At 48.9% G+C, this 13,300-nt stretch overlaps 1 protein-coding gene across 1 annotated transcript in view; it reads right to left on the reverse strand.

Moving 5' to 3' along the window:
* LOC122372388 overlaps nucleotides 1–13,080 on the reverse strand; it is a 32,211-nt gene extending 19,131 nt beyond the window's left edge. The window contains exons 1-11 of the mRNA XM_043349520.1: nucleotides 13,047–13,080; nucleotides 9,240–9,412; nucleotides 8,550–8,715; nucleotides 8,219–8,374; nucleotides 6,050–6,141; nucleotides 5,485–5,605; nucleotides 3,886–4,052; nucleotides 3,409–3,544; nucleotides 2,713–2,950; nucleotides 1,227–1,441; nucleotides 787–1,000 (exon numbers count right to left, since the gene is read on the reverse strand). Coding sequence (XP_043205455.1) covers nucleotides 787–1,000; nucleotides 1,227–1,441; nucleotides 2,713–2,950; nucleotides 3,409–3,544; nucleotides 3,886–4,052; nucleotides 5,485–5,605; nucleotides 6,050–6,141; nucleotides 8,219–8,374; nucleotides 8,550–8,715; nucleotides 9,240–9,412; nucleotides 13,047–13,080 — 1,712 coding nt within the window. The remainder of the gene's footprint in view (nucleotides 1–786; nucleotides 1,001–1,226; nucleotides 1,442–2,712; nucleotides 2,951–3,408; nucleotides 3,545–3,885; nucleotides 4,053–5,484; nucleotides 5,606–6,049; nucleotides 6,142–8,218; nucleotides 8,375–8,549; nucleotides 8,716–9,239; nucleotides 9,413–13,046) is intronic.
* Nucleotides 13,081–13,300: the final 220 nt, after the last annotated feature.

Below are 13,300 nucleotides of genomic sequence, written 5' to 3' on the forward strand. Positions count from 1 at the left end.
GTCAAGCGAAACACATTATATAGGTAAGGCGTTTACAGGGCTCTAGCACGCCTCTATCAAGTTATTCGCGAAAAACTGTTAAGCAACATTGGTGATCTGAGATGACCTCAGGGACATCACGAGGGGTCACTGAGACCATTTTCCAGTTCAGTGTGTCATGCTTACTAGTAATTCCGTGTTTGAGATTAGTTGGAATGACGTTCGTTCAAAAAGGGCGCCTTTCAATTGTCTCCCATTGATTTATAATGGAGAGGTCGCAAAATGGAGTTGACCTTAGGTCACCGATGTGAAAATTACAAGAGACACATTTTTTACATATTGTTTCTCCTTTCAATCGCTGAAAGTTTCGAAGCAATCGGTCACTCGATGTAGCTATATGGCAGACATTGAAACTTGTTATGTAGGGTGGGGTCACTTGATCTGGACCTGGCGACCTGATCAAGTGACCTTGGTCTGAAACTTTCACAAGATGTACAGAAAAGATGTAATATGATAAGGTGTGCTAAAAATGGCACAACTCCTCCTCTTCCCCCCCCCCCTCCCAGCAGAGCGCGGGTTAAAAGCCAACCTTCCCCGAAAAAGGGAAGGGTCTCCAGTGTATTATATGAAGCATTGCATAACGCTGCATCATTTGCGAATGACGAGTTCTCGGGTTCCAAGCTTAGCAAAAAACCTGCTACGCCATATTTCCACCTCGCTGGCTGCTGCAGTAACACCGAAATACAGTTTTTACTGCTACCGGCTGTGGGCGCGCGGACTGTGGTACATATACCAATAATAACCTACCGGTAGACGCCCACGGCCACGGGCAGGTCGGGGTTGTCCGGCCGGGCGGCCAGAGCTGTCAGCAGGGATGAAGTCGGCACTGCCGGCATCCCGTTGCGACCGCCAACGTTCTTAGGGTCCGGGTAACAGTCGTCCATATGATCCTTCACAGACGAGGCGATCAGCAGGTTATAGCAGAAGCCTTCGTGAAAGAAGTGCTCTGCGTCGCAACCCACTGAAAAATAGATACGGCATAAATTGATTATTATCGCGTCGAATGGATTTCATCAAACTTTCAAAGCAGAGCATAAGAGAGGAAAATGATCCGAAGAGTTTCTGGATTTTAAGAGAAAATTCTTGGGGAGTATGTCCCTCCCCGCAGCCCCCTGAAGCCTGAAGGTACCCTGCAAAAGCGATCACTCTTTTTGGATTCGCCAATGACTGGCAAGCTTTTGACTTACCGTTTTTCATGCAGACAAAACGATGCTCGGTGTTGTAGCATTCCGAATGGCGAACCATCGTTCCGGGTGGGTCGACGGCTGGGTCTTCATACAGGGCCACACATCGGTCCCCGTTGCTGTAGTCCCCGGGGGCGGCGCCCGAATCGAACTGGTGACTGGGCATGAAGGTGCCTCTCAAGTCGCGAATTTTCATCACGTTATCTTGCGGATCCTTGCTGCAATAAAAATGGGCGGCGTATGTCATAACCCATATTGCTCGGGCAGTTTGGCACTATTACCTGTGTGGCCAAGCACGAAAGACCAGCTGTCGTTACACGGGCACGGGTCACGTTGCCATTCTGGACGGCATAACGCGACAGGAACACACTTGACACTACAACTATCTCTTCTCGTTTGGATCTTAAAGGGACCCTCCCACCTTCAAAAAAGTTAATGAATTGGCACGAAAGTGATGTCGCTCGGTTCAGAAAGAGCGAAAACAAATATCTACCAAATTTCATCGAAGAATATTCACCGGTTTTCAAGATATAAGACTTTTACTTTTGTTTACTTTTTGAGATCTCCGCTGTTCCTAGCGACTTTATTTGAAAGTGCGGCATTTGTTGCGCGCAAAGCAGCATATACCACCGCGTGCTACCAAACGTTTTAGTAAAAGATTTAAAAATCGCTAGATCTCCGCTGACGTCACAAATTCTAAGGGGGCATACCAATGCACTAGCCCCTTAGAATCCGAAAACTGAAAGTTTGAAATTCCATATCTCCGAATTAAAGCATTTGTCGATGTTGTAAGTGCCCAAACCGGTATTTGCAGGCCATGGCCACCAATTTGGCTATCTCAACTCAAAACTAATGTTAAGGTGGGAGTGTCCCTTTAACCCTCGCCCGTAAAGGGGAGGGGGGGACGAGCGGACCCCCCCCCCCCGTTTTTCGCAAATAACTCGCGGAAAAAGCGGCCGATCGCGACGAAACTTCCACGTTGGTCGAATGGCAAATGGCTATGTCGTTTTTTTTAACATTTTGTATTCTGATTCAAAAATTCAAGTTTTGATGAAAGTGGACAAGTTGAGAGAATAAATGCAGCGAAGACCTTTCGTTAATCGTTACTCTAAAATCGTCACCTATCGTAAATCGTGAATTGCTAATACAGCGAAACGTTATACGGATTAGAGAAAGCGAATACAGTGAAACGTCGGGCAATTAACGCGCCTAATTTTAACTTGATAACGATCTAACGATTAGCGATTAATGATTTACGATAGATAATGAGTTTAGAGTAACGAAAAGGTCTTTGCTGCATTTACACATTCAAAGTTTTGTTTCTGGGGGAGGGTGTAAAAGGTACTGAATCCAAGGTTTTGGGTTTATTAAAAAAAAAACGTATATCGGGCCATAGACCTCTGCCAATGTGATAGGTCATAAACATCTGACCTTTCTTTGACTACACAGGCTTTGTATACGGATATCTTTGCCTTTGCCGACTTCCAACCTGTAGTGCATAGCCGTGATGAGGCTGAATCCGCTCGGGTTGTTGAGTCGGTCTTTGGGCACGGGGAAGTCGAGTAGCTGCTCGCCGCGCTGGCCGCAAAGCTGGGCCGCCTTGTAGGGTCCCAGGCCGGGCCGGTCCACCACGGGCGACAGACAGGAGAGCCGGTTCACCGTGTCCGTGATGGCGCCCACCGTCCATTCAGTGGGCGCCACCAGCGTGTAGTCGGCCGGACAGGGAGCTGGTAGGACAGGCACACGGCCAAGTCAGTCCGGCCAGCGGCGACAGCCGCGCCATTACCACACCAAGACCAACGGAGAACACACGCAAACAGCTATATCGGCGTGAGAGTTAATCACAATTTGATCTTAGCATGCGCTACAAACATCTTAGACCATAGCGAGGTTGAAAGTCAAGGTAATACGACATATATCTAAACACGGGACTGAGAGACCACCATGCTTTTATGGCATTGACGCCAAAAGAAAAAACTTATTGAATATTTCAAGGCATCGGCGAGACGCAAACAAGTCATGTTCGGCATTCAAATGGATCCCGGAGATCAATCATAACCGCGCCTCCCAACCACTCTCAACTATCAACTTTGTTCTACAAGAGTTAGACGAAACTCCAAACAAAGGTAGGTAGAATTTGTTTCATCACATGCATGTTTCATCTGTAAATAATAGTTTAACTCACTCATACAGATGGCGTCTGCGGCGACAGGTAAATCATCAAACATCGCATTCTGTGAAGGAGCTCTGCAAATGAAGGTCTTCGAGCTTGACTGAGCTGAGTAGTCGTTTATCTGGTACTGGTCCTTTGTTATGATCACCTGAAGAGTGAAGAACGGTACAGTGCAGTCAGCGAATCGGCCGCATTGGGTTCACTTCAGTCGGCGGATCTACCGAATCGGTCAGCACATCCTCTGCAAGCCGTTAACATTGAGTCCGGCGCTTCAGAAGGCATCGTCAGCCACTGCCACTTGCCAGAGTATCGGGTGCTTCATACGTCTGATCCGCTCTCAGTCCAACATATGTATGTAGGTACGCACGATTGGGCAGGTGGCAAGAACAGATGCCTAAACGATTGCAATATACGAGTACAGCACTTTACAGTCATTATAACAAAAATATACACAAACTCCCGGTCAGGACACTGTCAGAAGACACTCACCTTGCTCGGGTCCCGACAGGTGATGGTGACATTGGTGGCCATCGCAGACGTGCCGGCCACATCGGCGGTGGTGATGGACGGAGACATCGTGAGGTCCGCATTGAGCTCCAGCAGCTTTTGCGGGCTCAGGGCCAGTGAAAGCTCGGCGCCCCGCGTGCAGAATTCGCCTGAGGGTCACACGGGATCCAACAGCGCGTTCAAGGTCAGATATTACTCGACCTATGTCAATGAAAGTATGTCCAGTGCTTAGGGCAGAACCAGCGAATAATGCCCCGAGACCCTATTTCCACTTCTACCAACAAATCCGGCTGGCCTCCTGGCTCTAATCATAGATTATTTGATTTTTTATCAGTTCTGTTGAGAGGTCGACATTAGCCGTTTAGTCACGACGGGCTATCCGGCGAATGCACCTGATTTGACCAAATCTGCACCTAATTTCTTTTACAGCAAATATCTTCATTTTATGAATTTATTTCAGAGTTTTAATCGATGATGCTCTCTGACAAAATGACAAGGCAGGCATGTAAACAATTAGTGCAACCCTAGCTGATAGCTGCTAAGAGACACACTGAACCTGATTTGACCAAATCTGCACCTAATCTGTACCAGATGTACACCAAATGTGTACCAGATGGCCGTCGTGAAAACGGCTTGTATCGACTGCCGCCGGCGGGAGTCGATAGGGCCTCCTCTAAGGAATTTTCACTGAGGGGGGGGGGGGGCAGAGGCTCAGAAGTCAACCAAAATCCGGTTTTCTCATCGGATTTAGGCCACTTATTTTTCGTCACAGCCCTGATGCCATGATTTTTATTTTTATTTTGAAAAAAAGAAATAGTAGGCCACCTGACCCTGTACCGGTGGATCCAGACCGGCACGAGCAGGGTGACATTTGAGGTAAATATCCCCCGCAGCGTCCGAAATCGACAAAAATTTCCGGCTTTCCGAAAATGAAACAAAATGCAAAGTATTGAACGGCACAGCAGTGCGTAAGAAATCTAACCGACCGCAGAAAGTGTTAGGGCTTGGGTATCGATTTCCCAAACGCTGGAAACCAACAGCTACCTGCCTGAAAACATTTCACCATCCTAAAAAGCTACTTGCCTGAAAATGACTCAAGAAACAGGCCACAGGTCAATGAGTGAGGGTCAGGGAACAAGGTAATTACATTTTCAGGAAATGTGTAGAATTGAAATAATCACGAGATTACCTACTAAAACTTTTGCCACGATGGGCCACTTTTTATGCGTTATTCGCAAAAAAAAACTAGCGGTGGGGTCTATTATATCCCTCAATAAGTGAGAAGGCTTATCGCTGCTAGTCCCAAACACTGATTTTTTTATATCGTGCTATAAAGCTCAGCCGCACTCTTATTTGACCGTAGAAAAATTTCCTCTTCAAGAATAAACCCGTCTCCCGAAAAAACATAATACTTCTCCGTGTTGAGCCGTAAGCGCTTGACTGATTGATACTATAGGTATGTAGAGGGCGACCGTTCGGGCTGTTTCCTTCTCAAAGTGATGCCCCGTTTGGGCTTCAGTCGGCGTAAACTTCGTGAAATATATGCGTGAAGTGCGTGTCTTTTATGAGTTTGGTTCTCACCTTTGTTGACTCGCACCTTCATGCTGATCCTCTTGAGTGGTTTTTGCACGGTGGGCCAGTCCCAGGAGCCGTCAGCTCGAGGCGCCCCGTCCAGGGGACGGGTCAGGTGCGGACGATCGACCTGTGACAACAACAGTGACACCATGGGACCGCCAACAGATTTCCCAACAGGATTCGGCAGCCACAAATTACTCAACAAATACCCTGTGTTAATAGCTCTAAAAGAAAGATGGGTACGTACCAGTATAGAACGCCTGGGGGAGGGGAGCACAATTGAGTGAGCGCGGGCGGCGAGAGTGAGCCCTGCACGTGCGTAAGTGTGAGGCGAAGCCTCCAACTGACTTTTGCGGGCACCCTATAAACCGGTCCCTATCGGTGCTCCAAATTTGAGCTCATCAACTCAGCCGTTCTCGCGGTGTATGTAGATGCGACCTGTGCACTACCGCCCGATCCATGACACATGTGAAAATGCTTTGCCCGACCAACTTAGCCAAGCTAAGGATCCCTGCACATATCCACCGGGGTGGGATTCCAAGTTGGATCCGACCTGCCTAGCCATACTGACCGTGCTCAGGAGGGTGCAGTCGTCGGCGTACCAGGCCTCCGAGCACTCCCCGTTGAAACTGTGGGTGTTCAAGGTGTCGAACAGCCCCGCTCCTAGAAATGCACAATTTCATTTATTATCATTCGTGTGCATTGTAGATAGAGGTCGCGAAAATGTCAAGTCCCTATGTGGCCTGTAATGTCATTGAACCATTTATATACAACATCAACTTCCTATTATCGATAGGTAACACGAACTTCCGGTCTTCCATCCTATTTATTGTAGTTCATGGTTTCATACATCCTGCCACACTCTCCAGTCATTGGATGTTTCAAAGTTCAAACAAATCGTTTAGTCGTTTATCATAACTCATTGAAGATAGCATAAACAATAAACATCTACATTTTCTTCAGTTTCACGCGGCTTGGTCACGTGATCTTTTTTAGTTAGCCAATTGACAGAGGCGCGAAGCCCACGCGTTGCGCAGGCATCGCCTTCTACCGTACCTAGGTAGGTACCTATGTATAATTGAGGCCTGGGCCATTCCATTTAACCCACGCTGTGCTGGTGACCTGAGTTTTCCGTCTCGTGTGGAGGAGCGTTTTCGCGCTCCCCCCGTCTAACTCGGCTACTGGGCCACGCAGCGACACACGGTAAGTGGCAATCGAAAGAACGTCAAAAATAATGGCAGAAATACTTGGTCATTTTTAAGGTCAGGTCAAAGGTCAGGTCACCAGAGGTCATCAAAGGTCAAATTTTGTCCATTTCAACAGTTTCAAAACACCCGACGGCTAACTCGGGAACCAATAGAGCTACAGCGCCGCAGAAAAACGCATTCGATAGGCCTTTTACCGACCTTTCTGAGTGTTGTTCTGAGATTTGAACTCAGGTCAACGGTTTAGCCTCCAGAGGGCAAAAACTCTAAAAATAGCAGTTTCACGAAAAATGTTTTTTTTTCGGTAATAACTTTTGACTCAAGAGAGACACGACATTATTTTTGCCAGCATTGTGTTCCTCTCGTCGAGACGCGTCAAAGGAACTTTTAGTTGACCTTTAAAGGTTATTTTGGAAATTTGACCTCAGGCCAAACTCATGAACTGACCGGAAAGGGTCGTGTTGCATATCAGTCGATCTGTTCCGTCGAGCTGAACATAGCTGACATGTGTTTTCACCGCTCTAGCGCGTGTCTATCAAAAGTTACAGTAAAAAAAAACTGCTGGTGACCTTTCATGACCTGAGATAGCCACAGGAGCACACAGAAGGGTCACAAGTGCAATTTTCCGATTAAGTGGGTCATGTTTACAGTTTACCTATGAAGCGATGTTTGAGAAGGTTCAGAACGACATTCGTCCAAAAGAGGCGGATTTCAATTTTCTTCTACTGACTTATAATGGAGAAGTCGCAAAATTGATCATACCTTTGGTCACAGATATAAAAAATCCGAGATACATTTTATATATACTGTTACTCTTGTCAATCGCTGAAAGTTGCAAAGAGATCGTTCAGTCGGTGTAGCTACAGCGAGCCTTTGAACTTTTTATGAGGTAAGGTCACTTGACGTGACCTGATGACCTGACCTTTAACGACCCGGGTCTGAAATTTTCACGACTTGTGCAAGATATTCGCGAAAAACCTGAGGGGGCATAACCCCCCCCCCTCAGCACGGTGTGGGTTAATCTATAAATTTTATTAAAACTTAGCGTGCAGGTCTGCAAAGCCAGTATCATTAAAAGCCATTAAAGGAATAGGTCACAGCCCACAGGTCAAAGGTCCTTTGGGTCAGGGTCATGGAATTTTCAGGGTAGGTGTAAAATTGATTAACTCAAGGGTACTGAAAGTTTCCTCGTGATCGGCCGCTTTTTACGTAAGTTATTCGCGAAAAAAAACGAGAGGTAGGGAGGGGGGGGGGGGGTCCGTTCGACTACCCCCCCCCCCCCTATACGGGCGAAGGTTAATAAATCCCACTTAGCATCCAGTACCAGGCAAGCAGGATTATGAAATTTTAAGTTAAATTCTTCCGTTATTTTATTTATATTTTACAATCAATCACGTCTAAAAATCACGCCTGGGTTTGGAAACCCAGGCATTTCACTTTGCAATCCACGCATTTTTCAACAGGTTTTCTTCCGCCGAGTGGAAATCATTGCCCTGTGATGTAGGTAATGATGACTATGATTACTATGAGCTCACCGGCATTGCCGAGAAAGTATCCTTTAACTTCGATCGGCTGGAGCGAGGCCACTTTGAAAATGGCAAAATAGTACTCGTCATCCGTGGTCTCTACCTCCACCATCAGCTCCGTGCGAAGGGAGGAATCGGTTGCAAATCGTCCCAAGTCTGTTTTACCTGTTGGAAGACATAAATTGTTAGCACTCCTTTCAAACATGGTCGCGATCAGCACAATACATTAATTTCATGATAACTAAGTTTGTCAGTCCCCACATGCAGATACCTAATTATGAAACTATAATGATCAGGGCGAGTAAATGGGAGATAGCCGTTTGACAAATGTGACACTCACCGACAAAGAACTCCGAGTGCAGGTCTCCGTACAGTTGATCGAAGTCAGTCGAGCCTGGAGAGCCGGCAAACGACAGCTGATCGGCCGGGGCGACCGGGGTCAGCTCAGAGTCGACGCCGCGGCGCATGATCTCGTTCCACCGACCCCCGCTCATGTCACAGTAGACCTGCATCATAGCGAGTGGTCAGCGGTCAGCGGCCAGCGGTCAGCGGCCAGCGGCCAGCGGTCAGCGGTCAGCGGTCGGTGGTCACTAACTCACTAGTGTCGCCGCGACTGACTGGATGTTACTGGTATCGAGCGACAGAGCGCCTCTACGCAGCTTTGTTTATCTTTCTCACCTGGATCACCTCTCCGGAGCTATGTCTCTCACCTGGATCACCTCTCCGGAGCTCTGGGTCTCACCTGGATCACCTCTCCAGAGCTCTGTCTCTCACCTGGATCACCTCTCCGGAACTCTGTCTCTCACCTGGATCACCTCTCCGGAGCGCTGTCTCTCACCTGGATCACCTCTCCGGAACTCTGTCTCTCACCTGGATCACCTCTCCGGAGCTCTGTCTCTCACCAGGATCACCTCTCCGGAGCTCTGTCTCTCACCTGGATCACCTCTCCGGAGCTCTGTCTCTCACCTGGATCACCTCTCCGAAGCTCTGTCTCTCACCTGGATCACCTCTCCAGAGCTCTGTCTCTCACCTGGATCACCTCTCCGGAGCTCTGTCTCATGTGATAAATGCCGTCGGTGGTGAACTCGACCGGCAGACTGCTGCAGTGAAAGCCGTCCGGTCCGGTGGCTATGTCTCCGGCCGGACACGCGTCCAAAGGGAACACGTCGGGCGCCACGGCCGCCGCCGCGCTCACCCACCACCCTGCGGCACAGAGGGGCGGCCGGACCGGCCCACCGGTCAGCTGAGGGAACATCCGCCTCTCAGTTCAGCGGCCAGGGGGGAGGGGGAGGGGGAGGGGGAGAGGGAGAGAGAGAGAGAGAGAGAGAGAGAGAGAGAGAGAGAGAGAGAGAGAGAGAGAGAGAGAGAGAGAGAGAGAGAGAGAGAGGAAGAGAGAGAGAGAGAGAGAGAGAGAGAGAGGGAGGGAGAGGGGGAGGGAGAGAGAGAGAGAGAGAGAGAGAGAGAGAGAGAGGGATGGAGGGAGGGAGAGGAGAGAGAGGGAGAGGAGAGGGGAGGAAATGAAATTGCTTGATAACTTCTATCACCTACGTTTGAAATGGAAATGGCCAGTCATTCAATAAACTGGAAGTAGGTACGACCAGCTGGAGCTACCCAAGCCCAGAGGATAACGATTAGGTACGTAATCATCCCCTGCCGGTCGTATCACGACTTTATGCACGAGTGGCACTGCACCCCCTCCCTATGGGATCGAGAAGTCGAGAGAGACGGACGGAGGGTGTGAGACGACCGACGGCGGCCGCCTCGCTGGCTCCGGCTCGTTCGCGGATCAGGTTACCGCGCGATACGACACCGCACCGTGCGTGGTCCGCTCCCAGCGCCTCAGTCGGCCGCAGTCGGACGAGTGGGGATGTGACGGTGAGGGATCTCTATACGGTGTCTGCGTTACATGACCGGGCGGGCGTGCGAGAGGTGGAGGTGCCGGGATAATCGGGAGGTGCTGTGTTGAACGGTGAAAAGAGTAGGGGAGAGTGGGGAAAGATGCCCAGGGTTTTACTATATCATATATTGTTCGAAAATGACGATCGGAAAGCAAAAACTTGGAGTTTCAACGGAAGCCGACATCATTTTTCTCGAAAAATATCACACTTTCGTGCTTGAAATATGATAACTTTTTTTGCTATTAAGCATTTTCCTGAAGAAGTGAAAGGGGGCATCTTACCCCACAGGGTGGGAAAGACGCCCCCTGGCGTTGGGGAAGATGCCCCCCTGCACTATAAGTGACATAAATGGGCACGTGAATCGCCTGAACGAATCAGTAGTCCCTTCGAACCTGCAGTAGACACCAAACGTCATCGTAAGGGCCCTCAAAAGTAGTCGTAAGGGGCTTCAGAGGTCATCGTTAGGGCCATCATAGTCCAGCGCGGCCAAACAAGCCTCCGTGGTGGCGTTCGGAGACCACTGCGGGGCCCTTATAGGTCTTCATGATGCTTGAGGGCCCTCGAGCCCATCGTGGGGACCTCAGATGCCAGCGCGGCCCGTGGAGCCAACGTGAGAGCCCTCAAAGGATGTCGTGAGGGGCCCTGGAGCCAATAATGGGGCCCACAGAGGCCGTCATGAGGATGAGGGCTCTCAGAGTCAGATACCGCCCAAAAAGTCGCTGTGTGGGCCGAGAGACCGGCATGGGGAGCACCCGACCGTACTGGACTCTCAGTAGTCCCAGATCGGCTTTTGTCTCTCATCACAAGTATGTAATAAATTATTTGACGGGCTGCTTGAAGGACAGCCTACGGATTTAGGGGGGCGTCTTTCCCCATCAGGACAGGGGGCATCTTACCCCAAGGTACCGAAGTAACATTAAATCAGTACACTTTGTTAGCCATACAACTACACCCTGAAACAAACTGTTTGGGACACAGTACACACATGCTAATGTATCACGACTATAGCAAGGGACGCAAAAATTATCCACCTTCTTTGATATTTACAACGTTTTGACACCAAAATATTTTTTGAAAGCAGCAAATAAAAAACATGCAATCACCAGCCAGCCGTTGCCCAACTGAGCTTCGCAAATTTTTGTGCAGTTAACAAGGCAGGCTTCCGCTTTATGCTACGAACATTAATTTCCAGGTTCGATTCTTTGTTTCGCCGCTAGAGGGGGGTGGGGCGTCTTTCCCACCCTGGGCATCTTACCCCACTCTCCCCTACCTAAAGGACAGCACAGCGGATTCTAGAGGACTGCTCCGACGTCGTAACGGGTAACGGATCACGGTGCGACAGAAAGACATAAGGACGGACTCGACCGAAAGGCGTCATGTCGTCGGAATCCCAGGCGACGTCATCGCGAGAAGTGCACTACGCTGAACACTTTGTAGCACTGCAGTCACGTGAAGGTAAGGAATATGGATATCAAGTATAAATATGTCGTACACAAATGGAATGGCGACGAAATAGGTACGCGCTTTTTGTATTTTTCCCCTAGCGCATCAACGATAGGTGGCATGAGACCACTGTTCATCGTTCGATTAGTCATGAGTCATTGCGCACAGCACACCATCACATCAGTCAACCAGTCAATGGTCTCACACATGTAAAACTGGAAACGGTTTAATCGGTAGGGTAGCCTGGGGCAAGACGCCCCAGATAATTTATTTTGCTGCATAAATTTTGTCCCACATCACCTGGAAGGCCAAATTTGTGCTCAATGCGTTCTTTGGACATTTTACTTTAAATTGCACCCCTCAAATTCATTCACTTATGATCGGACTCCAAGCTAGGAAGTGATTTGTGAAGCAACTGCAAATGGGGCATTTTGCCCCAACCCCAGGGCAAAACGCCCCACGGCCTGGGGCAAGTAGCCCCATACTTTGGATTACAGATTTAATATGGTAGTTGGCTTAATCTTATGTGAGAGGTCCGTTAGACCTCTGGAGGCACGGCTCTGAAGTTAGCACATTCCATCCTGTCAGGTGTTCAGCTATGACACTATTGTATGAGCAGGTTTTTCGCCTGCCTCATAAGACCAAATAATAAATTATTGCAATGCAAATGTTTACAGAATACTTCCTTCGCCATCCAGTTGCTGAGAAAAATACACATAAAGGCATAGAAACTTACTGTTCGCCAGCTACCGAACATTAGAAAGTGGGTAGCCCGAACAACACATGAGGTAAAACGCCCCATGGGGCTTTTTGCCCCGCGACCTACTGGGGCGTTTTACCCCATCACGTAGTTCGGTCAGAGAACAACGCTTTGCACTCCAGCAAGACATAATTTAACACGAACCAACCCGGCATGATAAGCGTTAGACAATAGTTGTTCAAAATACATAAAAGTCGTTAACCTGATGTGGACCATAAAAGAACGCCATGATGCATAATCTGACAACAAAACATAAAAATCACTCAAAAAACACATTTTTGGCTATATCTCCCGAAAGAGTCATCACAATTTCTTTCCAGTCTGCTCATATAATGATCATATAGTGCACCTTTTATAGAAGAGAGGATGTTTCCCCAGAACTCTGCCAGTTCCGAGAAACATCGGTGAGGCGTTTTACCTCGGCGGGGCGACTTGCCCCGGTCTACCCTACGCTCGAAAATGGCCGAAGCGCTTTCGATGGAGCTTCGTGGGACTTGCAAAATAGGTAGCACACTGCACAGGTTATAAAAGTTATTTCAATTTTGCTTTTTCATTTTCTTCTTCGAGAAACGTAATGAAAATATATGCCCGTTGGAGAGAGATCCGAACAAATAATAGGTAAATAATAAATAATAATTTATTATCGGTCTTCAAGTTCCTTGTGCTGTTTGATATTCATGTCATGCGGTACCGAAAACGAACCGAAGCGGCCAGTGGGTAGCTATATGTAACTTACCTAGGGTGATGAGCGCCAGCCACGGTCCCGCCATGGTGACCCGGTGTGGAGGGACGACTGACTGCCGCTCCGCTGACCGCCGCTTACAGTCACCCTGTTGACCCGTCGCCCGGGTGACCTGGCGCCGCCAACGGACCTCTCCGCGCGCGGACCGAACGCGACGCCGAGCTGGCACGCCATCGCGTAATTCCCGGCCGAGCCGGCGCCGCTGCCAGTAGCGACGCTTTGCATACGGCTGGGCCGACCGTCATGCT

The sequence above is a fragment of the Amphibalanus amphitrite genome, unplaced genomic scaffold (genome assembly GCF_019059575.1).
Source record: "Amphibalanus amphitrite isolate SeventyFive unplaced genomic scaffold, NRLGWU_Aamphi_draft 001355F_arrow, whole genome shotgun sequence".
NCBI lineage: Eukaryota > Metazoa > Arthropoda > Thecostraca > Balanomorpha > Balanidae > Amphibalanus > Amphibalanus amphitrite.